At 58.9% G+C, this 27,497-nt stretch overlaps 1 protein-coding gene across 2 annotated transcripts; it reads left to right on the top strand.

Annotated features, from left to right (window-relative positions):
* EPHB3 (EPH receptor B3) lies at nt 1–27,496 on the top strand. Of its 2 annotated transcripts, none has more exons than XM_056819888.1 (16): nt 1–568; nt 12,922–12,986; nt 13,575–14,247; nt 17,493–17,648; nt 17,739–18,086; nt 18,524–18,648; nt 19,377–19,536; nt 19,935–20,043; nt 20,609–20,661; nt 23,357–23,479; nt 24,110–24,357; nt 24,537–24,752; nt 24,840–24,989; nt 25,790–25,983; nt 26,058–26,213; nt 26,595–27,496. In XM_056819888.1, exons 1-16 carry the CDS (start codon nt 409–411, stop codon nt 26,701–26,703), a joined length of 3,045 nt encoding a protein of 1,014 aa, XP_056675866.1. In that variant the 5' UTR covers nt 1–408; the 3' UTR covers nt 26,704–27,496. The 2 variants fall into 2 exon arrangements, with proteins under 2 accessions (XP_056675866.1, XP_056675865.1); XM_056819887.1 differs by having other exon boundaries at nt 23,318–23,479.
* The last annotated feature ends 1 nt before the right edge of the window (nt 27,497 follows it).

Genomic DNA, 27,497 nt, shown 5'->3' with positions numbered 1-27,497 from the left:
TCCCAGAGCGGCCGCGGCAGTGCAGGCTCGAGCAGAAGTGAAGGAGGGCTTGCGGGCGTGCGGGAGGAGCTGGGGAGCTGCGCTCACTTCGGACCCCAGACCCCGGAGTCAGGATCCCGGAGCCCGAACGTCAGACTCGGACCATCCCCTGCTGTACCCCGGGCGGGCCTTCAGGCCCCTGGATTACCTTGCGCTTAGGAGAACCGCCAACCCCCCGGGAGCCCGTCCGCGGAGGGTCCGGCTACATCCCTCCGGGCGCCGGCCCCTGTCCCTCTGAGAACCTGCCCAGCAGCCCGCCGACCGCGTTCCACCAGCACCGCCTCCAGCCTGGGCTCGGGCCGGCCCCCGAGCCTCCCCGCGCGGCGCGCCCCGAGGGCGGCCCCGGCCCGGACCCCTGCCCGCTTGGCCATGGCCCGAGCCCTCCCGGGCTGCCGGCCGCCGGCGGCGCCGGGGCTCCTGGGGCTGCGGGGGCCGCTCCTCCGGCTCCCGCCGCCGCCGCCGCCGTCGCCGCTGCTGCTGCTGTTACTGCCGCTGCTGCTGCTGCCCGCCGGTGGCCGGGCGCTGGAAGGTGAGCGAGCCCCCCGGGGCGCCGGCCTGGGGGAAGGCGGGCGGGTATCGGCCGGGATCCCGCGTTCGGCCCGGGCTCCTCCAGAGGAGCTGCCGCGCAGGCTGCCCGCAGCCCGGGGCCCGTGCCCAGAGGAGGGCCCTGGGCCTCGGAGAGCTGCCTGCCGGGAGGATGGGGGGCCAGGAGAGAGGGGGTCTGCTAGATCGATGGGCTGAGCTCAAGGAACGCGGGAGGGACTCTTCGGGTGGCGCGGGGGCCCAGCCACTGTCAGCTGGGGAGGGGAGGGTGGAGGGATCCGCTACGCGGGAGCGGGGGAGGGGATCCATTAGAAACAAACTGGCCCGGGGAGGGGGCATCCTCCTGGGAGCCTCTCATTGGGGCACGGGGTCCGCCCGGTCCAGGGGCCCCCAAGAGTGCGCTGCACTCTCTTGGGGGCAGGCTGCGCTGGGAAAGAGCTGCTGACTGCCAGCTGTTCCTGGAGATCCCCTGGGGTGATGGGTGGGGGGCACCCAAGAAACCCGCTGGGCTCCCCGCATGAGCAACTGGGGAGATCGAGTGGGGGACGCGAATGTGAGTGTGAGTGGGGACCACAGTGTGTGCGCCTTGCCTGTGTGCGTGTGGGGGGATACCCTCGGGCACCCGGAGACTGTGCCGACCGGCCTCACGGATCCCGCTTTGTCGGGTGAAGGGGATGAGCCTGGCATCTGCCTCTGGGACTGCTGCTGGCTTGCGGGGGTGGCAGGGGCAGGGGCACTGTTATTGTTTATCTATTAGCCAGTGCCAACAACGCAGGAGGGGGGCCGCCCCACCCAGCCCGGGGGGCTCACCCCGTGCGGATTTCACTAGGAAATCCAGGCAGGCTTGCGGGCAGGCGGGGTCTATTGGAGGCCAAAGCGCCCCTAACTGGGCCCCCGAAGTTTCTGGTTTGATCCTGGTCCTCCCTACCGTGCCAAGTGTGGAAAACCGGCCAGCCACACAATGGCTTGTGCTCACACCTCCTCCTCCTCCTCCTCCTCCTCCTCTTGCAGTTGGGGTGGGGTGGGGGTGGGCCTACTCCCAAATCCCGGGGGAGCAGGGGCACAAGTGTTCTGTCCCCTCTGGGCTGAGAGCTGCTTACACACATGCCCTGTGACACATGCATGCTGGGAGGGACACACTGGGACCCAGACACAAACAATAGAGACTACACAGGCCCCTGGGTAAGTGGGAGCACACATACATTTAAAATGTCTATAGATCAGGAAATATGGGGGGCTGCCTTTTTCAAAGGGGGGTATTAAAGCTGTAGAAATAAGTGCTCTCGCACAGACACACACACACACACACACACACACTCACACACACACACACACACACACACACACACACACACACACACACACGGCTTCCCCTTAAAGTTTAGCAGCTGAAAGAAAGCCATCGTGCTTGCTCAGAAAGTATCCTCGCTGGGGCAGGTCCGCTGGCAGACCCGGGGTTGGGAGGGGGAAGGAGGGGGTGCTTGTGTCGGTTTCGGGGGCTGTGGTGACTCCGGCCCTGCCATTGTTTTCTCTCCCCCTTGAACACAAAGATCCCTGCACTCTCCCACAAGGACGAGGAGAGCAGGCAGCCCCAGACACACACAGGGGCAGGGCCCACATACACACACTCACGAAGATGTGGGTCTGTGATAGGATCACAGGCTGGAGAAACCAGTGAAGCCGTCTTTGTTGTTGGGTGCCTTCAGGGTGTGAATGTGAGTAGTTCCCAGGTGTGTGTGTGTGTGCCAGGCTCCTCTGGGTGAGCTCATGGGTGGCAGACTTGGGCGAGGGGATTTGGACCCACCCAAAGGGACGTTTTGTGTGTGTGTGTGGTAGGTGGGCACCCCTTCCTGGTTTGCAGCTAGAGCACATCCCTCGGTTCAGTCTGCAGAGCAGACCTCCTGCTCGTGTGCCTGGCTTGTGCCAGCCGAGTGGGGGGTGGTTGGCGTGGTGCTCAGAGAAACCTCTTGTCAGAGAAGCATGCTCAGTCAGGGAGTCAAAGGACGTCGATCTGAATCCTGTTTCTATCCACGTGAACTTGGGCAGGTCATTTCCCATCCTCTGGGCCTCAGTTTCCCCCTCTGTGAAATAAGAGCATCGAACTCTTAAGCCCTCTTTCTCTAGGTCCCTGGGATCTGATTAAGTGAGGCAGGTAGGTGGTTCTGAACACAGGAACTGTGTCTCTGGCTGCTGGGTGAGGAGAGGGAAGAGGAGGCAGGAAGGCCATGGCCTTGCTTCCTCTGCCAGGAGCCTCGGGCTGCAGAGTGGGCCCTGGACCCCTGATGGCTGGCCTTCAGAGATCTGAGGGCTAATAATAATAATAGCAAGGCACTTGCCACGCTTTGGTCCTGCCATTGGCTCTCCCAACAGTTACTCACGTTCTCCCCATTTTCCTGAGGAGGAAGCTAAGTCTCAGAGGGGCTGAGTGACTGGCCTGGGTTTCTCCATGAGGAGTGGACTGAAGTGGGATTTGAACCCTTCCTGTCTCTGGCCGCTACGGTACCCCTGCTTTGTAGCCGGGGGGGCTGCCTCTGCTCCGGACCCAGGCACCGGCAGCCTGCTGTCTTTTCGTCTGGCTGGGGTTCTTTGGCTAGTGGAAGGGGTGCCGGCCCAATACACCAGATCCCCCGGGCCAAGCTCATTCTGGTATCTTGCTGCCTGCAGTCTTCTTGGGGGGAAGCTGGGCCTCTGCTCCCCCAGAGACATCTAGGCCCAGCAGGGTTCAGCCCCCAGGCACGAACGTCCCAGAAGATCGTAGCCCTGCTCTCCTCTCCTGCACCTGGGCAGCATCAGTGGGGAGATGTCTTATAAGAAGCAGCCCTGTCCCCTTCTGGGTGCAGCTCGGCTGCCTTGTGCAGACAAAGGATGTGGGGGGGGGTTAGGGGTGGCTGGGCCGGAGCTGGCATTGGAAGGGCTCAGGAGGCATCCTTGGGGGATCTGGTTGAGTCATCCAGGCTGGAGAAGAGATGGAAACAAGGATCTGTCCCCCAGCTGTGCCTTGCTAAGAAGGGGGAGAGATTCCTATGGATTCCCATCATTCCCCAGACTGCTGCCAGGCAGTCAGATTGTTTGAGCATCTTCTAAGGACATGGGAAAACTTTTGGAGTTAGAGCATGTGGCCTCTCTGGCTCCAGCCCCCAAAACAAGAGCCAGAGGTTCCAACAGGAGCCATCTCATCTCCCCTTGGGGAGTTCCCTCAAACACACCTTGCCTCAGTTTCTGCACCTGTTAAATAGGGATAATAACACTTGCACTCCTTACCTCCCAGGCTTGTTACGAGGCTCCTCAGGGATAATGGGCTGGTGCTTGGCAATCCTTAATGCACTATATAAATCTGGGCTATTATTCGACTTCCTGCCAGATAGACACTGGCTGGCCCTGAATCCTCTCCCAGTCCCCACAGCTGAGCCATCATAGCTAAGAGAGACCTTAGAATCCAACCTCCTCACTTTCTAGAGGGGACACTGAGTCCCAGAGTTGAGTGACATATCCAGGGTCACACAGAGAGCAAGTGAAGGAGTGCCAAGACTTAGGGCTCAACCCTTTTTGAACTGTGCCACCCTGGCTTCCCATAGCTCAAGACCCACTGAGAAAAGGCTCCAGACTAAATAAGGAATGAATGAAAAGCATTTATTGAGCGATTCCTCTGTGCCAAGCACTGCCCATCGACTTTGATCCCCGACAGTGGCCCTCCTTTGACCCTCCCTGGGGCCACGGTCCCCGTGCATCTCCCACCAATTAAAGGAGCATTCTTCTCCGGGTCCAGTGGCTGGCACATAGTAGTTGCTTAATGAATGCTTGTTGATGAATTCCTGCTTTTTGAGGACCTTCGGCTAACTGGGGCCAGAGAGACTAGAGGAACCGGAATCCAATTTACTCTCCGCATTTTCTCGCCCCATTCCTTTGGCAAGGAAGCTGAGTCCTGCTTGAGTGGGTCAGAACAGGGCCTTGGGATGATGGGCCCCATCATGGGCCACATTTGAGGTGAGGCAGAGAATTCCTCACCTGCCTCAGGAGTCACCATGGACCACTTAGGGCAAGAGGAGTGAAGCCCACCCTCTCCCCCATCTTTGTTCAGGGCCTGGGAGGATTGGGCCACCCTCTCCCTGCAACTCCAAGTCCCAGTCATAGGAGGTGGGTTGCCCCAGAGGCTGAAACTGGAGGAGAGCTGGTTTCAGGGAGCAATAGTGACTGAGAGAGGGGGTGGGGTGGGGAGAGAGACAGAGTCAGAGACAGAGACAGAGAGAGACAGGGAGAGAGAGACACACACACAGATAGACAGAGAGACAGAGGGAGGGAGAGAGACAGACAGACAGAGATAGAAAGAGAGAGTGAGAGAGAGACAGAGAGAGGGAGGGAGAGAGAGAAAAAGGGAGGGAGAGAGAGAAGGAGTGATAGACAGAGACAGAGAAAGAGGGAGAGAGAGAGACAGACAGAGAGAGAGGGAGAGAGAGAGAGAGAGACAGAGAGGGAGGGAGAGAGAGAGAGAGAGAGGGAGAGAGAGGCAGAGAGAGAGAGAGAGGGAGAGAGAGAGAAAGAGAGAGAGACAGAGAGGGAGGGAGAGAGAGAGAGAGAGAGAGAGACAGAGAGGGAGGGAGAGAGAGAGAGAGGGAGACAGAGAGAGAGAGAGGGAGAGAGAGAGAGAGAGAGGGAGAGAGAGGCAGAGAGAGAGAGAGAGGGAGAGAGAAAGAGAGAGAGACAGAGAGGGAGGGAGAGAGAGAGAGAGAGAGAGAGACAGAGAGGGAGGGAGAGAGAGAAGAAAGTGAGAGAGAAGAGAGATGAGAGAGAGAGAGAGAGAGAGAGTGTGTGCGTGTGCGCGGGCGCGCGCGCCAAGCCAACTGCTGTCTCTGCTGCTGCTGCTGCTGCTGCTACCCAAGGGACAATGGGCCCTGGTGGTTTCTGTGACTTACTCACCTGTTTGGGGAGCTGGCGCACTTTCCCCCTCCCGTCCAGTTTTGTCATGAGCTGGCATTTCTGTGGGGCTGATGATTGACGGCAGCAGGCATTTGGGGGAACCAGTTTGCTGCCACATTTTCTTCTCATTAGCTGTTGCCGTTGTTGTCGGCCGCCGCCACCACCATCCCCGCCACCACCGGTGCGGCGGCCACTCAACTGTCCTGGGAAAGGCCTTTACCACCCTGGCGGTGTGCTAATTAAACAGCCTGAAGAGGCTGAATCACCAGCCCTGAATAGTTTGAAAATTGTACCTGGGCCTGCTGGGCTGAGTCAAACTGGTTTGTCAGGATCGAGTGGCTGAGGCCGGGGGAGGGGCAGCCTTGGGCACAGCTGGGCACCTGAGCGGGTGGGTGAATGTGTGGTGGCAGTGACCCTCCCCCTCCGTAGGATGAGGCCAGACTCCCCCCTGTCCCTGTGTCTCCCTCCCCGCTCCCAGCCCTGGGTGGGCTCTGCTCTCTGGCGGGGAGAGGGCTTCTGCATCGGAGGCCCCCCACCCTGGGAGAGCTGCCCTGGGGTGAGAGACCTGCTGCTTTAGGCTCCCGGCCTCCTGCTTTGCTCCGTCCTTGCTGCCTTTCCCTCTCATGTTTATTTGATTATACATCCCAGAGATCTGAGGGGAAGGATGAAAAGCATAATGCCTTCCTGGGTCTCGGGGCTGGGATGCTCAAGCCCCTTTTCCCTGCCTTTCTAGACCCTGGGCTGAGGAGCCAACCAGAGAGGCTGGGAGTGGCCATACCTCAGGATGGAGACAGTGATGGGTTCAGGGAGGGAGGACCAGGATTCCTCCTGAACCCCGAGTCCCTGGGGTCCAGCCTCCTCAAGATTCTATGGGGGGATGCCGCCACCCCAAGGATTTATAACTAAAGAGCAAGGGGAAGCACCCAGTGCTTGAGTGGCTAGGCTGCCCTCTCCATTCACCCAGTAGGTGAAGAACCCCAGGGCTGGGGTGCGTGGACAGGGCTGGCAAGCCAAGTCTGTGGGAGTGAGGTAATGGGTGGATGCAGAGTGGGGGTGGGGAGAGGGCTATCGGGGTAGCTCAGGCTACAAAGGAGTGGATGGGTGAGAGAGTGGGCCCTGCTGCTTTGCTTCTTCCTCCCCCCAGAAGCCATGTTGCCTCTGCTTGGCACTTTGGCCTCACTTGGACTGAGGAGGCTCAGCACAAGAGCCCTCTCTGTCTTCGGGTTGAGGTTCAAGGTTTAGCCTTCAGTTTCTTTCCCTCGTTTTTCAGGCTCCGTGGATTTGGGGGCCACGCCTGTTCTCAGGGCGAGGCTCACCACACTGACCTGACACTTGGGCTAGGAGCAGGGGCCCGAGGCTGAAATGGAGGAGGGCTGGGCTCTGGCACTCTGGGCTTAACTGGATCCTGGTGGGTCTTGGGGACCACACAGAGCCTAATGGTCTGAGCTCTGTAGGCGCTGGCCAATGGCAGTGTAGGCCGAGCCTCTGGAGTTTGGGCACAGAAATGGGCAAAGAGGCTGAGCTTGAGAGGTAAAAGCCAGGGAAAGAAGGAATACTGCTTCTCTTTGGGGTCCTTTGAGGCAGGTGCTGGCCCTAGAGCTGCGACTTCTCAGCCACGGTCAGATTGAGGTCTGTCAGCAGCACCTGGGGAGGGTTCTGCCCCACCCTGGGGCTCAGCCCCATCCCTAGTGACTCCTCCCACCCCAGCCCCATGACCAGATTCCTCAACAATCCCTGAACATCAGCAACAGGAGGCAAGACAGGCTGGTTGGTGGCTCCACTCCCTGCCACCCCTTTCTTCCCTGGCCCTTTATGCCCGTCCTTCCCTCCCTCCCTCCCTGCCTCCAATCCAGGGCTGCCCCGGCAGCTTTCCCGCCTAGCTGGCTCCATGCTGTCTGTGCTTCTGTTTTGTCTTATCTAGAGGAGGTGCCACACCTGGGGGACCTGAGGCTGGTGGGCAGGCTAGCAGGCGGGCAGCCTGGCGGGCAGGGTGGGGGAAGGGACACCAAAGAGCTGCAGCTCCCTTTCCAGACCAAGGTTCCTTCCTCCAGGTTCGCCCTCCAAGTCCCTGGGGTTTTGGCCCAGAGCTGATAGACAGAACAAGCATTTGAGTTAGGTCAAGGGAGGCCCATAACCTCCAGTAGTGTGTGAGAGAATAGAGCTGTGACTGGGGGGGGGCGGGGGGGGGCAAGGAGATGTGCTTGGGACTTGTGTGTGCCTCTGTCCATTTGTGCAGGTAGGCACTCCGAGGAGTTTGGGCACCAGCATGTGCATGTGTGAATTCCAAGAAGACTGAGTGTTTATGACCATCTGACTATGACTATGCATGTAATAGGTCTGTGGGCACCGGAGCCTGTGTTTGTTAGTGTGGCGTGTTTAGGAAAGACGGAGAGTCTGGCTCAAGGCATCTGTGGGCCCTTTGCTGGAACTGTATATAGCTCTGTCTTTATGCAACTTGGACCGTGTGTGTGTGTGTGTGTGTGTGTGTGTGTGTACACATGTGCAAGTACCTGAGACAGACTGGCTGTGGATCTTTGGGCAGTGTGCATGTGTCTAATGGAGACTGATTTTCTGAGCGTGTAACACAGTGTCCATCCAACAGAGACTGTATATGGGTAACAATAAGTGTGTCTTGCCAAAACTAACTTTGGGCATGTGAATGTGTGTGTGCCCGAACGTGGCTTTAGAAGACAAACTGTGTGTATGACTGTCTCCAACCAAGGCTCAGTGGCTATGTGTGTGTGCACATGTGCGTATGCCTCTCCTGTATAACCTAAACTGTAACTCCATTTGTCTCAAAGACTGTAACTATTTGTCTCTAATCATAGTGTGTGGTTCTCTGTGTGTGTGTCAGTGAGCATGTCTCTAACCAAGACTGTAACTATATATCTAAAGATGGGACTCGGCAATAGTGAGCTTGTAACTAATGAAAAACAGTGGAATAAACAAAAACAGTAATTTGTGTGTGTGTGAGTGAGTGTGAGTAGGTATCTACGAAGGCTGTAAGTGTATCTAAAGATGAAACTCAGTAATAGTGAGCTGGTTATTAACAAAAAAAAGTGTAACTAACAAAAACAGTAATTGGCATGTGTATGTGTAGCAGTGAGCAAGTATCTAACCAAGGCTGTAAGTGTGTTATCTAAAGAGGAAACTCAGTAATAGAGTAGGTAATTAACGAAAAAAGTGTAACTAACAAAAACAGTAATTGGCATGTTTGTATAGCAGTAAGCAAGTATCTAACCAAGGCTGTAAGTGTGTATCTAAAGATGAAACTCAGTAATAGAGTAGGTAATTAACGAAAAAAGTGTAACTAACAAAGACTAGTCCTTGATGTATGTCTATAGCAGTGACTTGATATCTCATCAAAGCTGTAACCATGTACTTAAAGATGAAACTCAGCAATAGTGAATTTATAAGTAAACACTAACAAAAATGATAATTGGTGTGTGTGTGTGTGTGTGTGTGTGTGTGTGTGTGTTGATTTGCCCCTTTTCTGCCCCAGCGGTAAGCAGCCTGATAGCTAAGCCAGGGGGCAAACCCTGAGTGCATCTGTGTGCTTGGAACACACCAGGGAGCCGCACATCTGTTGCCACGTGGCGGCTCTGTGTCTCTGTGGAAACCTGAACTTGGGAGCTCCCTCTCTTCTGAGCAAGTGGGCTCTCATGCTGAGTGTGGCCCCTGTCCCTGGGCCAGCCACGTGCACTGGGCTGGGCTGTATATGCTGCCTTTGGCTGCCCTAAGCCTACTGCGTGCGTGGGCCTATTGGCCATCATTGGCATCCTGCTGAGCTGGGGTGGGAGACTATTCTGAAAGCAGGATCTGGTATCGGATGGCATCTCAGGGATATCAGAGGCTGCTGAGACTGCATCCCCCCAGGACTTCTGCCTCAGTGCCTACTCCTATCCCTATACCTACATGCGCACAGATCTGTGAGATGGGGTTCCCTAAGACCCGGGGAAGGGGAAACTCCCTGGGTGCTGGTTGGCTTTTCCTGGCTCTTTTGCCCTGCTGGTCCCCCCAGATAGAGAGGTGTATACCCTCGTTGGGCCCCAGGGAGGAGGTGGGAGGATGGGGCTGTGTTGGCTCCACCAAAGGGGCTGAGTCCTACCCAGCCATCCCTGTGGTAGGGATGAGGAGGCCCCCTTCTCCTTGCCTCCCTCCAGGAGGAAGGGGGGCAGGAATAGGAGAGCCAGGCCCGCCCCTCAGGGTGACCGGGGCCCTTCCTCCTGCACACATGACAAAAAATCCAAGTCCTCTCTCTATTAATGAGAAAAATGTGCTGCAACTGAGCAGTGGCCAAGAGCCTTTCCCCTCCCAGGCTCTCCAGAAAAGATACTGTGGCGAGCAAGACTGCCTCCCTGTTTCCCTCCTAGGCCCTGGCCTCTCTTCCTTTCCTCTCCTCTCCTCTCTTCTCTCCTCTCCTCTCCTCCCTTTCACTTCCCTGCCCTCCCTCCTGTTCTCCCTCCTCCCATCTCTAGGCTTGTTTGAAACTGTGGAGGAATCTGGCTAGAGGGGGGGAGGGAGCTGAATATTTGGGTTTAAACAGTTCCAGATGGGTTTGGCACGGGCAGAGCAGGAGGAAGTGAGCGAGGGAGCTAGCAAGCAGGAGGGAGGGGAGGGAGGGAGAAGAGGGATGGAGTCAGGCAAGGGAGAGGGAGCCAGCGAGGGTGGGAGTCGGCGCTGCCTGCTTGCCTGGAGAGAGGGAAGGAGGGAGAGCTGCTGGTAGGGAGGGGAGCAGCTTGGCTCAGATCCGTCCCAGGGACAGGAATTCTCTGGGCTGCTGGCTGTAGGGGAGGCCACTTGGCAGCCTCTCACTCTGTCTCTGTCTTCCTGGCGGCTGCTCTCTCCATCTTGCTCTCGGGTCCAGTTAGACTGTCTCAGTGTCTGCGGATTGCTGTTTACCCAGCCTGGATTCCCAGTCTCCAGGACAGACAGTAGCTTTGTGCCTCGCCCATAAAAGGAGAGGGTTGAACCCGAGGGCCTCTAAGGGCCCTTTCGGCACCCCACCTCTGAACCTCTCGTCCTGTGACTCTAGTCTCGGATTATCTCTGGGTCTCTGTTTTTATGGCCCCAATTCTCTTCTAGTCATCCAAATGAGTTTGAGTGTGTTTCTGGAAGATGGGAAGTGCTAGAAATTTGAGTCTGAGAGCCTTGGCTCTGTGACGACTCCCCGCGTGTGACCTTAGGCAAGTCACTTGCCTTCCTCTGGCCTCAGTTTCCTCCTCCGCTATCAAGGTGACTGGACCTGATTGGTCAGGAGCTGGAAAGGCTGTCTGTTCATGGCCTCGAACATTTCTTTAAGTCATCAGAGAAGTGATTGCTCAGGATCACCTAGATAGAGGCAGCTAGAGGGTGCCCCAGTGCATAGCACCAGTCCTAAAGTCAGGAGGACCCGAGTTCAAATCCAGACTCTGGCACTTATCCACTGTGGGACCCTGGGCAAATCACTTAGACTCTGTTTGCCTCAGTTCCCTCATCTGTAAACTGGAGACCATGGAGAGCCCCTAGCTCTCAGGGTATTGTGAGGTTCAAAGGAGATAATAATTGGAAAGCCTACAAGGACAGAAAGGTCAGCTGTCATAATCATGTCATGATCTGCGAGCGTCTCAGGGAACACACTGAAACCCAGACCTTCAGGCTTTAGTTCGAATGCTCCGTCTTCCTTTCAAGGACACCTCCAGTAAGAGGGGAAGGTCTCCCAGGTAGCCAGCAGCAGGGATATGCTGTCTCCAGAGGCCAAGGTCTTCCTTCTGCACAATGGCATCTGGCCAGGGCAGCTAGGTAGGACAGAGGATAGAGCGCCAGGTCTGGAGCTAGGAGAACGTGGGTTCAAATCTAGCCGTGTGACCCTAGTCAAGTCACTTAACCCCAATGCCTAGCCCTCCCTGCTCTTCTGCTTTGGAATTCAGACTAAGAGAGAAGGTAAGGGCCCAAAAGAATGCCGTTGGGGCCGGTCCTCTGGCCTGCCAGCTCGGTCTGCCTTTGCCTGGTGCCGCTTCATCTCGACCTGTTTCCTGCTCAGTGGGTCTGCCAGGCGTTGCCAGCGAAGTGATCCTTGAATCTTGGCCAGTAGCCTTTAGTGCTCAGGAGAAGGCACTCCATCCCTGCCAGCCTCTGGGGTTACTGTTTCCCACCCCGCTGCACCCTGACCTAGTAAAGCTGTATACCCCAGGGGCTCAGCAGATGGAGACACAGGGCAGAGAGGGGAGGTCCTGGGTTCAAATGTGACCTCGGACACTTCCTAAGTGGGTGACCCTGGACAAGTCACTTAGCTCTATTCCTTAGCCCTTACTGCTTTCTGCCTTGGAACCAGAACTTAGTACGGATTCTAAGATGGGAAACAAGAGTTTGAGAATAGAAGCTCTATCCCTAGACTCTCACCTAGGTACCTGAGAGTTCTAGTGCCAGGCCCGCAGGCCTCTCTGCACAGACAGGAGGGAAAAGGTTTGTGGGAGGCTCCCTCTCTGTGTCTGGGGGAAATCCTGGGCTAATTAGGACTTGGAGGGGATCCTGGGTTAGCTTTCTGGTAAGCTAGTGAGCTCCCCGCTGCTGGGGAAGATCCAAGAAGAGCCAGGGCTGCTGTGCCAGGAATGGTGAGGGGTGAGAAGACGGCCTGAGCACCTCACTTCCTAACCCTCTTGGATTCCTAGCTGCCTCCCCTTTCCTCCTCCGAAGCTGCGGAAAGGCCAGGAGCCCGTTTTTCCTTGGGGTGGAGGTGTGCCACCCCCTTATATTCCTCTCTCCTGAGCCCCATCCCTGGCCTCCAGGGTCTCAGTCTCCTGGTCTGTCCCTGTTTCCAAGTTGTGCCCATTCGCCTTGAGTCAGGGCCCCAGAGCCAAGGGATGGCCAGCTTCTGGGAAGGGGCAGGCTCTGGAGGTTGAGGGTCCCTCCCTCCCCCAGCAGCCCCTTTGCTCTGCTGGGCTGTGTGTGTGGTTGGCTCTTTGTGTCCGCCTTGGAGTCAGGGGAGTAAGTGGGACAGCAGGGGTCTGGGCACACACAGCCTTTTGTTCGGGGATAAAGGACCAGGCGGGCTCTTTGTGAGGGGATTAGTAAGGCCTGTAGGTGTGTGAACCGGCCTGGAGCTCCAGCCTCATTAACCCAGGCCTCTGGGGTCAGCCACAGATACCCACGCCTCATCCCCAGGGAGCTGACCTCCCGGACCCTGGCTGGTGCATGGGGCCTCCTCAGGGTTTGGGTCCCAGAAGAAGGGGGCCCTAGGGAGGGGGAGTAGGGAGGGAGCTCCTCAGGCTGGGTGGGGGTCTCTGAACTCGTGTCCCTGCCCCATGGCTAGCTCCCCATCTGGGGAGGATGCTTCTCCCTTCATTGACCTGCTTCAGGCAGCTCCTTCCCGGTTCTCTTCTCTGCCTCCTGGGCTTGCTGAGCATCTGACCTTTCTCTTCTTCCTGTTGTCTCTCAACCCTTCAGAGACCCTCATGAACACAAAGTGGGTGACATCTGAGCTGGCGTGGACACCCCATCCAGAAACTGGGGTAAGGCTGCCCTCTGCTCCCCTAGTCCCTACAGAGTGGGACCCACCCACCCCCCCAGCTTCCGTTCCTCCTGGGAATGGCACGGTGCCAGGCTGCCAGAATGTCCCCAGTGCCCCGACAGCACGGCTGCCTCCTTTCTATGCCTGCTTCCCCTCCTGCCCTTTCATCCGTCTGTCTGCTGGTTTTTGATCCCGAGGGCAAAGGCCCCAAATGGGTCCGTCACTGCCATCTCCATCCTCCAGCCCAGCTCACTGGCTGTCTCTGGCTCCTTCCCTGGGATATCAGTTTCCTTCCACTCGCCATCTTTATCGCATTCATCTCTGCTGCCAAGTGTCTCGTCTCCCTCCCTGCCATCTTCCCTGTGCCCCATGCCTCGATGGGCCTCCCTTTGCCCAGCCCTGCCTCCAGCACTAGGGCGGTCTGATCCCCGCTCGGCCTGCTGTGGAGGCTGCAGGACGAGTCCCTGCCCTCTCCGGCCCCTACTTTCCTCATGGGTCAGTGCCTGGGCGATGCCCGAGCTTGGGCCCGTCTCTAACGTCAGGGGATTCCCTCCCTGCCCGGCTCTGAGCTCTCATCTCTGCTCTGCAGTGGGAGGAGGTCAGTGGCCACGATTCATCCACGAACCCCATCCGGACCTACCAAGTGTGCAACGTGCGCGAGTCCAACCAGAACAACTGGCTGCGGACGGGCTTCATCCGCCGGCGAGAGGTGCAGCGGGTGTACGTGGAAATCGAGTTTACGGTTCGGGACTGTAACAGCATCCCCAACATCCCGGGCTCCTGCAAGGAGACCTTCAACCTCTTTTATTACGAGGCGGACAGCGACGTGGCCTCGGCCTCCAGCCCCTTCTGGATGGAGAATCCCTACATCAAGGTGGACACGATCGCCCCCGACGAGAGCTTCTCCCGCCTGGATTCGGGGCGCGTCAACACCAAGGTGCGCAGCTTTGGGCCCCTGTCCAAGGCTGGCTTCTACCTGGCCTTCCAGGACCAGGGGGCCTGCATGTCCCTCCTCTCCGTGCGAGTCTTCTACAAGAAGTGCGCCCGGACGATTGCCAGCTTCGCCCTCTTTCCGGAGACCCTCACCGGGGCAGAGCCCACCTCCCTGGTCATCGCCCCTGGCACCTGTATCCCCAATGCCGTGGAGGTCTCGGTGCCCCTGAAACTCTACTGCAACGGGGATGGCGAGTGGATGGTGCCCGTGGGGGCTTGCACCTGTGCTGCTGGCTATGAACCTGCTGCCAAGGAGACTCAGTGTCAGGGTGAGTGAAGGGGGCACACCTGGCATGGGCCTGGCCTTGGTGGGGAAGGGGGAAGCGTAGTGGAGTCACCCAGTCTTATGGCTACCTGCCCAGGCTCCCTCCTCCCACTTGGTGCCCTGTGCCCGCTGAGGGGCGGTTTGTTTAGTGGGGGGTTGAGAAGAGGGGAGCCCTGCCAGATAGACACCCCAAGATCGCTGGATCCCCTGGCCAGCACCTCTGCCAGGCCTAGAGAGTTGGTAAAGCTGAGGCAAAAGACCACTGAGCCCTTCTATCACTGACCAAACAATTTTTAAAAATGATGATGTTGTCTGAACTTCCAACACTAAGCATCGGTTCCAAGGCAAAAGGGCGGTGAGAGCTAGGCAATGGGGGTTAAATGACTTGCCCAGGGTCACCCGGCTAGAAAGTGTCTCAGGCCAGATTTGAACTCAGATTTTCCTGACTCTGGACCTGGCATTCTATCCACTGTGCTACCTGGCAACCCCTAAAAATGATTTCCAAAAAAAAAATTCTACTGATTCTTTTTCTTTTCCTTTCACGTGACTTTCTGGAACTACCTAGTCCTCCCTTTCCAAATGGATCCTTTCCTTAATACAAAGACAAGGAGGCAGCAGGGTGGCTCAGTGGATAGAGAACAGGAACCAGAGGTGGGAGGTTCTGGGTTCAAGTCTGGCCTCAGACACTCCCTAGCTGGGTGCCCCTGGACAAGTCACTTAACCCCCATTGTCTAACCCTTAGCATACTTCTGCCTTGGAACCAATATACAGTATTCATTCTAAGATAGAAAGTCAGGGTTTTAAAACAGAAACTCAAAGCCAAACATTTTAGCCAAGTCACCCAGGATCGAGAGGATAGCGAACAGTGTATTTGGCATTCTGCCCCCCATTGCACCACCTCTTGGCCTATGAGAGCAATCTGTTTCCTTCCCTCTTGTCTAAGACGATGATGGTGGCTGCATTGATGGCCAGGCAAGCTACCAAGGGGAGACGGCCAGTGGCAGAACTCTCACCCTTGTCTGGCATGTTCTTTCCAAGACACTTTTACTTCCATGGTTTCTTTTGATCCTGATAATAAGGCTGTAGGATCGGGAGGGAAGCTATTATTACCTCCATTTTCCAGATGAGAAAACGGAGCCCCAGAGAGGTGGTGACTTGCCTCAGGCTACCTGGCAGCCAGGACTCCTGCCTCATTGCTGCCCAACGGGAGGCGGTCCTGAAGGGGAGCCTCCTGGCCCCTCGATGTGTCTACGCTTAGCTGTGGGCGCTCCCCAGGCTTGGGCTCGGAGGGAGGGACCCGGCCAGAGCCCTTACCCGGCAGACAGCCAGGGAAGGACACAGACGCTCCACAGGTCCCAGGCAGGAAGTGCTTGGGGGTTCCCTTAGCCACCTCTTACCAGAAAGGGGAGTGGGGAGAGGAGCGAGGATGTGGCTCTGGTGAGAGGGCGGCCGTGGCAGTCCCTGCTTCTGACCCCGACCCCAGCCAGCCCTGGACAGCTCTCTGGCACAGGCAGATCTCACCCTGCCAGGGGAGACTCAGAGGCTGGCAAATGAGATGTGGAGGCACAGATTAGCCGTGAGGGCTAAAAGAGGCGACAAAGACCCTCTAGTCCAGTCCCCTCACTTTACAGCAAGGGAAACTGAGGCATGAAGTGCTTGAGGGACCAAGAATGCTAGGCTCGGAGATCTTGAATCAGAAGCCGTGTCACACCCTGTCATTTCACAGATGAGAAAACCGAGGCTGTGGGAGGGTAAGCTGCATCCAAGAGCTGGGCAGGACCTCAGAGGCTCTTTCATCCAGTCCCCTCCTTTTATGGATGGGGAAACTGGGGGAGCAAACACAGAGGCGGGCTCCCTGCCGCCCCAGCTCTGGGACTGGAGACAAAATCACTTAACTTCACAGCCTCCATCTCCTAATCTGCAAAATGGGGATAATAATAGTGCCTCCGCCCAACCCAGTTGGGAAGATCAAATGAGATAATATGTGGTCCATCCTGGGACACCTTAAAGCCAGATCCGGAGCGGCAGCTAGAGCTCGTCGGGCTGCCCTCGACAGGCCACGGGTTTGAATTCTGCCTCCTTGGTCACCTTGGCTAAAGTACTCAGCCTCTCGGTTCCCTGGGCCACAGCTGATGGCTGGAAGTTGCCCAACCAGGTGCTAAGTCCTCCCTGGGAACTCCCTAAAGAGATGGAATCCCAGATCGGTGGGGCTCTGTTGAAGAAGATTGTCATTGCTATCAGGCAGGGGGAGGCAAGGCAGCACGCGGGCAGAATTCCCATAGGATTTCTGTTCAGTTAGGTACAAAACTGGAGTCAGAACTTGGCTTCTTTATGACCTTGGGCAAGTCATGGCACTTTTGGACATCACCAGCAGCCAACTGAAATTCAGAGTCCACAAAGAAATGGTCATGAAAGGACCTCCTGGGTCCGCTTAGTAGATGGAGACCCAGATCCAGAGACAGAGGTCCTGGGTTCAAATCTGGCCTCAGACACTTCCTAGCTGCCTAGCCCTCACCCCTCTTCTGCCTTGGAACTGATCCCCAGGATTGATTTTAAGATGGAATCTGGTAAAGGTTTCTAGAAATGATTCAAGACCCTGCTGTGTGCTCAGCTGGGACTGCAGAGCCGCCAGGGGCTGTGCCCCCAGCCCTTGGGAGCCTCAGTGATGCCCTCTCTGCGGGCACTGTGCCCACCGCCTCTTTGGGGCCGCTCCAGAGACTCTTGGGGAGATGCCCGAAGGGCTTGGCCGGAACCTGCCTCTTCCGCCCACCTCTCCTCGACAGCGGTTGGGCCCCGACCTCTCCATTCCCTACCCCGCTGCCCCAGGGGCCGTCGGGAATAATAGGGCCACTGTCTGCCCAGAAAGAGGGCTGGGGGTCCCCCGGCCTGCCGGTTTCTGGGGGCGGCGGTCCCTCCCGGGGGATTGTGGGAGGGATGGGGGCTCCTTCGAGGTGCTGGGCCTCGGCTCAGCCAAAGGAGGTTGAGGGGGTCTCCGCTGCCGCCCCCTCCCCTCCGTGGTCTCTTCCCCCTCCTCCTCCCCGTTCCCAGCCCAACAAGCCCAAGCCGGCCAGGTGGCAGGCTGACGTCGTCCCTGAGGCCCGGGCTGGGGGTTGGGGGGAATCCGCTGACGCGGGGTTTCCATGAGGCCAGAAGGGCCCTTTGTTAGCGGGCTGGGATTGGGCAATCTTGGCACTGCCGGGGCTGGGAGGGCGCTGAGTGACCCGGCCTCCTGTTCCCCGCTCCCGGCAGCCTGCCCCCCCGGGAGCTTCAAGGCGAAGCAGGGAGAGGGGCCCTGCCTGCCGTGCCCCCCCAACAGCCGCACGGCCTCGGCCGCCGCCACCATCTGCGTCTGCCACAACAACTTCTACCGCGCCGACTCGGACACCGCGGACAGCGCCTGCACCAGTGAGTGGGCGGGGCCTCGTGGGGGGAGGCGGGGGCGCCGGGCGGCTCCCCCCCCCCGCCCGGCCTGACTCCCCCTCCCCCCTCCGGCAGCCGTGCCGTCCCCCCCCCACAGCGTGATCTCCAACGTGAACGAGACGTCGCTGGTGCTGGAGTGGAGCGAGCCGCGGGACCTGGGCGGCCGCGACGACCTGCTCTACAACGTCATCTGCAAGAAGTGCCAGGGCGGCGCCGGCGCCGGCGCGGCCAGCTGCTCCCGCTGCGACGACAACGTGGAGTTCGTGCCGCGCCAGCTCGGCCTGACGGAGCGCCGCGTCCACGTGAGCCGCCTGCTGGCCCACACGCGCTACAGCTTCGAGGTGCAGGCGGTCAACGGGGTGTCCGGCAAGAGCCCCCTCCCGCCGCGCTACGCCGCCGTGAACATCACCACCAACCAGGCGGGTGAGGAGGGGGCCCGGCAAACGGCGGCCCAAGTCCCCGCACGGGTCTCCCGGGGCCTGGGTTCAAAAGCTGCTCAGACCCCACCCAAACAAGGCTCGAAAACAGAACGCAGAACAGGCCGTGCCCTCCTTCCGGGGCTTTCAGGGGCTCTTCTTGTTCCCGACTCCGAGGGCTGCGGCTTCCCTGGACCTTCCCGGAGCTGCCCCCAAAGGGCTTCACGCCAACTGAGCGGCGGCCCCTTGAGCCCTAGGGTGGGGGGTGCAGGGGGGCCTCCTCCAACTCCCTCGTTTACCAAGGGGAGACATGACGTGCACTGAACCCAGGCAGGATTTGAACCCAGATCCCAGACCCCCAGCGGCAGCCCTGTTGTCTCTGGGTGGGATGGGGGAAGGGAGGACCAGGGGCTGGGGCATGACGTCTCCCCTCTCTGTCCTCAGCGCCATCGGAGGTTCCCACCATGCGTCTACACAGCAGCTCAGGGAGCAGTTTGACCCTGTCCTGGGCTCCCCCGGAGCGGCCCAATGGCATCATCTTGGACTATGAAATGAAGTACTTTGAAAAGGTTGGTACAGCCTGCGTTTGCCAATGGGGGTGCATGCACATGCCTGTGCGGTGTGGATGTGCATGTTTGCACACGTGTGTGCATTCACACATGAGTGTGGACACGGAAGCATGCACATGCATCTTCATACTTTTCATGTGTCTGTGTATGTCTACACATAAGCGTGAGTATTCACACTGTGTACATTTTGCACACAAGTGGTTTCCCAGTGTGTGTACATATGTTTGCACTTTCATGTAGTTCTACACATGTGTGCATGAGTGAGGGTATTGGCACATAAGTATTTTTCCAGTGTGTACTTGTACGCATGCACACACACGTTTGTACTTTTCATGTGTGTCTATGCATGCTTGCCCCCAAGGAATATTTGTACCATGTACATTTTGCCCATGAATATGCACAAGTGTTTCCGTGTGTGCATGCCAGCATACACATATGTATTTGCGCTGTTCATACGTGTCTATACATGTTTGGAATGAGCCTGTGGGTATTTGCACACAAGAGTGCCTGAGTATTTTCCAGTGTGTGTACATGGAAGCATTGGCACCCGTGGGCAGGAGTGTTTTTCTAGTGTGTATACACACAAGTGTGCACACACATGTTTGCACTTTCAGGCGTGTCTGCATGTTTGCACACGAGAGTGCGGGTATTTGCACGTGGGCACATTTGTGGGGAGGGAGGTGGAGGGCCGTCCTCCGAGCCCCCAGGGACCTCTCTGACCCCTGCAGAGCGAGGGCATTGCGTCCACGGTGACCAGCCAGAGGAACTCGGTGCAGCTGGACGGGCTGCGGCCAGACGCCTGTTACGTGGTTCAAGTCCGAGCACGCACCGTGGCTGGCTATGGGCAGTATAGCCAGCCTGCTGAGTTCGAGACCACAGGGGAGAGAGGTGAGTAGCCCCCGGCAGCCCCGGCCTGCCTGCTCCCCCCCTTAACGCCTCCTCGAATCCTTCGGCGTCCCGGTCACTCCCGGAGTGACCTCTCCCCTCCATCCCGCCACACGGACTCCCCCTGGTTAGAAAGGAAACGAGGCACGACGGTGTATACGACATGCTGCCCCAGGAGTCCCCCCGCCTCCCTGCCACAGAAGAGGCTCCGCCGGCCATCTGGGCCAGCATTTGGCTCCCTTCTCACCGCCGTCGCGGTCCTCCTGGCCCCGCTTATGGACTTCTCTCTGCGTCGTCATCGCAGGCTTCCCTCCTACCTTCCTCTGCAAGGCTAACCTGTCGGTCCCGACGGCCGCCGTCGTTGCTCAGCAGCTCCCTCAAGCCCCTTCTCCCGTCTTTAGGTCCAGGCACCCAACAGCTCCAGGAGCAGCTGCCCCTCATCGTGGGCTCGGCCACCGCTGGGCTGGTCTTCCTCGTGGTGGTGGTTGTCATTGCCATCGTCTGCCTCAGGTCCGTCCCGGGGACCCCAGATCAAAGGAGGCTCCCCTGGCCTGGAGGGCCCCCTCCGCTGACCTCCCCAGACCCCCTGAGACCACCCTCTCCTTCCCAGAGCTCCCCACAGCTTCTCTGGCTCAGCAGACCCTGGGATGTCTAGCTTAGACACATAGGAGCCTGGAGATTGATGGAGAGGCCAATGCCCTCATTTACAGAGGAGGAAACTGAGGCTCAGGGAAGGAAAATGACAAAGGATCATAGATCTAGATTGGAAAAGACCTTTAAAACGTCTAATCCAATTCCTTCATTATACTGAGGAGGGAAATGTAGCCCCCAAGGGTGGTGGGTGACTTGACCAAGGTCACACAGGAATAAAGGGTCAGCCAGGATTTGAACTCAGGGCCTCCAATTTCACACTTTCCACTTTATTTTCTGCTGGGTAGGTGGGGTTTGCCCACTTCTACCCTCTCAGAGCCCAGAGCCCCAAGCCAGGCATGGAGGGGTGCATGTGCGTGTGTTGATGTGTCTGTGACTGACCTCTCCACCTGTCCCCTATGCTTTCCCTCCATCCCTCCTCCAGGAAGCAGCGCCATGGCTCTGACTCTGAGTATACCGAGAAGCTGCAGCAGTACAGTAAGTGCCAAGCATTGGGCCGCTCTCTCCTGCCCAGGGAGCCCGGGAGCTCTGACGCCTCCTCACTCGCCTCTCCCACCACGGGCTTCCCATCCCGCCTTTGCTTTCCTCTTGGATTTGGGGCACCCGCCCCTCAGAGAGTGTAGCCTGTTCTCACCCTGCTTTGCTCCTGGATGCCTAGCCCTGTGCTAAGAGGCCCAAGCTAGGGGCCGGGCCCTCCAGGACTATTTAGCCTAGCCTAGCCAGAGGAGACGAGAGCAGGAGCACTGGTGCCAGGTCATTCACTGGGCAGCAAACGGCTCTGAAGTGCTTCCTCTGAGCCGGGCCCTAGGCTGGGTGCAGGGGATACAAAGGCCAAGCCTCAGGAGGCTGACACCCTCCCCCAAACTCGTGAACTAGAACCTCTGTGGTGAACGGACACGTTTCCATGCGCAAAGGAGGCTGGGAAAGGGGGACTGTTCATGAAACTAAGTCAGTGAGATGCAGGAGAGAGAACACAGAAATATATGTGGGGGGCTACTTATGGGGTCATAGTGCTGGAAGGGCCATCTAATCCGACTTTTGTCAGTAGTCAGAGGAGTGCAGTACCGCTCCATGAACTTGTTTTACAAATGAGGAAACTGAGGCTGAGGGGAAGGGTCACCCAGGTAGGAAGTAAAAGAGCAGAGGTTTGAGACAGCTACATGGTTCAGTGGATATAGAGCCTGGCCTGGAGATGAGAGATCCTGGGTTCAAATGTGGCCTCAGAGATTCCTAGCTATGTGTTTTTGACCCTCACTGCCTAAGCTTTATTGATCTTCTGCCTTGAAACCGATACTTAGTATTGACTCTAAGACAGAACATGAGGGTTTTTAAAAAAGCAGAGATTTGAACCCTGATCTGGTGCTCTTATCACTGTCCCATGCACCAGCACTGGTAGCTGGGGGATGGAGGCATAGTCAGCCAAGTCCTCCTGTGGGAGGTCACCCTTCTGCTGCCCTGCCCAGGACTTCTGAGAGGTGAAGGAAAGGAGGGCGTGCACTGCAGATGGGGGGACGGCACAGCCCGGAGAAGGGACATAGAGGTTGGGATGAACTACATGGACTTGGGTTAGTCTGGAGCCTGCCAGAATGAGGGGCTGAGCTGGACGTAAAGGAAGAGGCTGTTCTGGCCAGGTGGCACCCTGGGGAGGAGTGACTGGGGGGGGGGGCAGCCGGGAGGACGTGGGGACCTGGCTGAAGCAGGAGGCTGGGCCAGCTGGGCTAAACCGCGGATGAGTGGGAAAGAGCTTGGTGGGCATGCTGGATGAGCTTGGTGGGCATGCTGGATGGGGCGGGGAGGGGGCAGGGCTCTGCAAACCAGGGAGAAGAGTCCAGGCAGAATTAAGCTGGCTGCCCAGCGTACCCGGCTGGGTCTGGTAGACAACGGGGGCGACTTGCTGAAAGTGGGGCTTGAGGGAGATTCCTGTGGCCGTGGATGGTCTGGAAGTAGGGAGTGACTGAAGGAGGGCAGGTGGGCAGCCCAGCTAATAATCGAGGGCCTGGCCTGAGCTGGTGGCCATAGGGATGAATGGAGAGACAGGAGGCAGAGCTGAGAGCGATGCCCAAAGAAGAGTCGGGAGATCTTGGTGATGACTAGGAGGCTGGGCAACAAGGGGCTGGAGTCTGCCGGCCACAGAGGCTGTCTGTTTCTGACTGGCCTGGTTGCTCGTTAGCTGCAGGCTGAACGGAGAGGGTCTTTCCTTGGATGTGGCCTTCCATGGGGACAAAGGATAAGGGAAAGTTATTTCTGGTTGGCCTCCGATTTCCCTCAGGTTACCCCTTTGAGCTCCTGGGAAAATCATGAGTCCAGCCTCCTTAGCCACCCAACAAGTCTAGCCTCTGATATTTCCTAGCTATGTGACCGGGAGCAAGTCATTTAACCTCAGTTACCTAGCTCTTGTCATTCTTCTGTTTTATAACTGATGCTAAGGCATAAAGTAAGTGAGGAAGAGAGAGGAGGAAGGGAGGGAGGGAGGGAGAGAGGAAGGAAAGAAGGGAGGGAGGGAGAAGAGGAAGGAAAGGAAGGAAGGAAGGAAGGAAGGAAGGAAGGAAGGAAGGAAGGAAGGAAGGAAGGAAGGAAGGAAGGAAGGAAGGAAGGAAGGAAGGAAGGAAGGAAGGAAGGAAGGAAGGAAGGAAGGGAGGGAGGGAGGGAGAGAGGAAGGAAAGAAGGGAGGGAGGGAGAAGAGGAAGGAAAGGAAGGAAGGAAGGAAGGAAGGAAGGAAGGAAGGAAGGAAGGAAGGAAGGAAGGAAGGAAGGAAGGAAGGAAGGAAGGGAGAAGAGGAAGGGAGGAAGGAAGGAAGGGAGGGAGGGAGGGAGGGAGGGAGAGGAGGAAGGAAGGAAGGAAGGGAAAGAAGGAAGGAAGGAGGGAGGGAGGGAGGAAAGAAGGAAGGAAGGAAGGGAGGAAGGAAGGAAGGAAGGGAGGAAGGAAGGAAGGGAGAAAGGAAGGAAGGAAGGAAAGAAGGAAGGAAGGAAGGAAGGAAGGAAGGAAGGAAGGAAGGAAGGAAGGAAGGAAGGAAGGAAGGAAGGAAGGAAGGAGAGAAAAGAAAGAGAGAAAAGAAAACCCCCCAGATGTCTCTGTAGTTCTCTACCAAGTCCATTCCCTTAAAGATGACCAACCTCTTCCCTCCCCCCTCCAGGATCCCTGTCCCTCCCTGATCCCTCTCTTCTGCCCCCAGTTGCCCCTGGCATGAAGGTTTACATTGACCCCTTCACTTATGAAGACCCCAACGAGGCAGTGAGGGAGTTTGCCAAAGAGATCGACGTCTCTTGCGTCAAGATTGAAGAGGTCATCGGAGCAGGTGAGCCGCAGGGAAGGTGGGGTGGTTCGGGATGGGGGCTGTGTCTTCCCTCTGCCCAGGGCAGGGGTTCTCGACCCCTTTGTATCATGGATCGCTTTGGCATGAACGGATTCCTTCTCCAAATGCATAAAACAAAATCTGTTGGGTCACAAAGGGAACGATTCTATTGAGCTACGATCATCGGAATATTTGTTTCTAGAGGAAGTTCGTGGTCCCCAGATGAAGGGTCCCTACGCTCAGGGACAACTAGGTAGCTCAGGCCTAGAGACGGGAGGTCCTGGGTTCAAGTCTGGCCTCAGACACTTGCTAGCTGTGGGCAAGTCCCTTAGCCCCCATTGCAAGCCCTCACCACTTTCCTGCATTGGAACCACGCCGCGGTATTGGTTCTAACACGGAGGAGAAGGCAGGGCTTGTTTTTCAATGAAGGCCTACTCTGGGGAAGGGAGTGAGGAGGGTCCCTGAGAGGGGGGCGCCAGAATCCACAGCCTCCGGGGGGGCTCCATGAGCGAGCACTTAAGCCGCCCCCCCTTGCTTTGAAGCACCATATGTGGGGCTCTGCTTGCCGCCCCTGCCGGTGAGGGAGGGGGTGCCGCGAGGGGCAGAGTGCGATTCGTGGCCCGTGACCCGCAGGGGAGTTCGGAGAGGTGTGTCGGGGCCGGCTGAAGCAGCCGGGCCGCCGGGAGCTCTTCGTGGCCATCAAGACGCTGAAGGCCGGCTACACGGAGAGGCAGCGGCGAGATTTCCTGAGCGAAGCGTCCATCATGGGCCAGTTCGACCACCCCAACATCATCCGCCTGGAGGGCGTCGTCACCAAGAGCCGGCCCGTCATGATCCTCACCGAGTTCATGGAGAACTGCGCCCTCGACTCCTTCCTGCGGGTGAGTCCCGGCCGCGCCCCTCGTCCCTGGGCAGCCCCCCCCCCCCCCCCCCCCCCCCCGGCCCACGAACATGGGAGGGGGCGGTCAGGTAGCGGAGGCGGGGCAGGGCGGCGGGAGGCCGCGCGGAGGCTCCTGTTCCTCTGGGGGGGGCCGTGGCCCAGCCTGCCGCTTCTCCCCAGCTGAACGACGGGCAGTTCACGGTGATCCAGCTGGTGGGCATGCTGCGGGGCATCGCGGCGGGCATGAAGTACCTGTCGGAGATGAACTACGTGCACCGGGACTTGGCCGCCCGCAACATCCTGGTCAACAGCAACCTGGTCTGCAAAGTGTCCGACTTTGGCCTGTCGCGGTTCCTGGAGGACGACCCCGCCGACCCCACCTACACCAGCTCCTTGGTAGGGCCCAGGGCCGGGGGGGGGGGGGGGGGGGGCGCCCGGGGCTGCCCCGAGGCCCGGGGTCAAGGCTGTGTGTCCCCCTCCCAGGGCGGGAAGATCCCCATCCGATGGACGGCCCCCGAGGCCATCGCTTATCGCAAGTTCACGTCAGCCAGCGACGTCTGGAGTTACGGCATCGTCATGTGGGAAGTGATGAGCTACGGAGAGCGGCCCTACTGGGACATGAGCAACCAGGACGTGAGTGGGGCGGGGGCGGCACCCCCCGCGGCCTAGACCAGACTCCTGGCGAGCCCTCCCCCTCCCCTCCGGCCCTCCCCTCTGGGCCCCCCTTACCCCCCCCCTGCCCAGCGTCCCCGGATCCCGCTCCCTCCTCGGCCCCCCCCCCCCCCCCGTGCCCAGCGTCCCCAGATCCCGCTCCCTCCTCAGGGCCCCCCCATGCCCAGCGTCCCCGGATCCCGCTCCCTCCTCAGGGCCCCCCCCCTGTGCCCAGCGTCCCGGGATCCCGCTCCCTCCTCGGCCCCCCCCCCATCCCCGTGCCCAGCGTCCCCAGATCCCGCTCCCTCCCTCCCCCCCCCCCCTGCCCAGCGTCCCGGGATCCCGCTCCCTCCTCGGCCCCCCCCCCCCCCCCGCCCAGCGTCCCGGGATCCCGCTCCCTCCTCGGCCCCCCCCCCCCCCCCGTGCCCAGCGTCCCCAGATCCCGCTCCCTCCTCAGGGCCCCCCCATGCCCAGCGTCCCCGGATCCCGCTCCCTCCTCAGGGCCCCCCCCTGTGCCCAGCGTCCCGGGATCCCGCTCCCTCCTCGGCCCCCCCCCCCATCCCCGTGCCCAGCGTCCCCAGATCCCGCTCCCTCCCTCCCCCCCCCCCCTGCCCAGCGTCCCGGGATCCCGCTCCCTCCTCGGCCCCCCCCCCCCCCCCCCCCTGCCCAGCGTCCCGGGATCCCCCTCCCTCCTCAGGGCCCCGGGGCTGGCGAGCTCCCTCCGGAGCGTCCTCCGGGGCTGGGCTCACGCCTTCGGGGCCTCTTCCCGCCCTGGCTCCCAGGTGATCAATGCTGTGGAACAGGACTACCGCCTGCCGCCCCCCATGGACTGCCCCACGGCCCTGCACCAGCTCATGCTGGACTGCTGGGTGCGGGACCGGAACCTGCGGCCCAAGTTTGCGCAGATCGTCAACACCCTGGACAAGCTCATCCGGAACGCCGCCAGCCTGAAGGTCATGGCCAGCGTCCAGTCCGGGTACGAGCCGCGCCGCCCCGCCCTTCCCCCCTCCCCCGCCCTCCGGGCTTCACAGCCCTCTCCTCTCCCCGCAGGGTGTCGCAGCCCCTGCTGGACCGGACTGTCCCTGACTACACCACCTTCACCACGGTTGGGGACTGGCTGGACGCCATCAAGATGGGGCGGTACAAGGAAAGCTTCGGCAGTGCTGGTTTTGCCTCCTTTGACCTCGTTGCCCAGATGACGGCAGAGTGAGTGTCCGTGTCAGCTAGCAGAGGGAAAGGCTCTGGTTTGGTGTTAGAGGATCTGAGTTCAAATCCTGATCTCCCCCCTTACTTTTCAAGTGATCTTGGCAGAGTTCCTTGGGGTCAGACTTGATGACCGTCAAGGTGCTGGTGCTAATGACCGAGGGAACCAGGGAAGGCCTCCTGTAGGAGGCGGTGTGTGGCTCAAGCCTTGAACCCAATTAGAGATTCTGGGATGCAGAGAAATGAGGAAGGGGACAGACAAAGGGGTGTGGAATCTCCTCGGCTCTGAAGCAGGGGAGCCCCGGGCCCGGAGGGCAGAGGGAGAGAAGGGGGGGCCCCAGAGATGCCCTGGGGAGCCCGACCAAGCTTGCTTTGCCCCCACAGGGACCTGCTCCGGATTGGAGTGACTTTGGCTGGACACCAGAAAAAGATCCTCAGTAGCATCCAGGATATGCGATTGCAAATGAATCAGACGTTGCCTGTGCAGGTCTGACCCCCTCACCCTGCCCCGGATGCCCCCGGGGTGGCCCAGGAACTCTGAATGGCCAGACAGTCGGACGTTTGGGCGCTCGGCCAAGGGCTGCGGCCCAAAGTTCACAATGTCGGGGACCAGTGGAAGGCCCCGCGGTGGCCCGTGTTCCCTCCGTGGGCAACAGCAGGGCCAGGACGCTTAGGACGGACGCCACCTCTTCATATTGAAGATGGATTAGGGGATGGGGGTTGTGCCACCCCCCATCCCCCACGGGGCCCAGGCCTCCCTGCTCCCAGACAGGGGGGTGACCCCACAGCCTCAGACTTGGGTGTTCCCCACGCTGGAGTGACTGCCGTGGTGAGCCTGGGGGTGCTCCAGCCTGGATCAGGGCCCCCCAGGGAGGCAAAAAACCAGAAAGCAAAAAGCATCTCCTCCCTCAGAAACTGGAGGGGGAAAGCTTCAGGGAGTGAGGGGACGGACGTGACACCCCACCCCTGCTCCAGAGCCAGCCGTCATCACCGCGAGTTTGCACAGGGACTCTTTGGGGAGGGGGAGGACCCGGCTCCTTCCTGATACCTCCCAGCCCCCCTCCTTCAGCCTGATTGGTGCTGAGGCTGGCTTCCAAATCGGGTAGGGGGCCAGCCGAGGAGCAGCCCCCCTGCCCCTTAGACACTCACAGAGCCAGAGAATGGATGTCTGGATGTCTGCTATGCGTGCTAGCCCTCCTGCCTGGTGCGTGTGAGCATGGGAGAGCTTGGGCCCAGCTGGGGGGGCCATTTGGGGTGTCAGCAGAATAAAGGCAATAAGTCATTGCT

Source organism: Monodelphis domestica, chromosome 2 (assembly GCF_027887165.1).
Source record: "Monodelphis domestica isolate mMonDom1 chromosome 2, mMonDom1.pri, whole genome shotgun sequence".
Classification (NCBI taxonomy): domain Eukaryota; kingdom Metazoa; phylum Chordata; class Mammalia; order Didelphimorphia; family Didelphidae; genus Monodelphis; species Monodelphis domestica.
Note: the sequence above shows the minus strand (reverse complement) of the source record. Positions and strands in the feature narration are given on the sequence as shown.

Coding starts and splice junctions, on each gene's coding strand:
- EPHB3 (XM_056819887.1), top strand. CDS start 409: ATGGCCCGAGCCCTCCCGGGCTGCCGGCCGCCGGCGGCGCCGGGGCTC. Junction 569..12,921: donor CGGTGGCCGGGCGCTGGAAG/GTGAGCGAGCCC, acceptor TCAACCCTTCAG/AGACCCTCATGAACACAAAG. Junction 25,984..26,057: donor ATGGCCAGCGTCCAGTCCGG/GTACGAGCCGCG, acceptor CTCTCCCCGCAG/GGTGTCGCAGCCCCTGCTGG.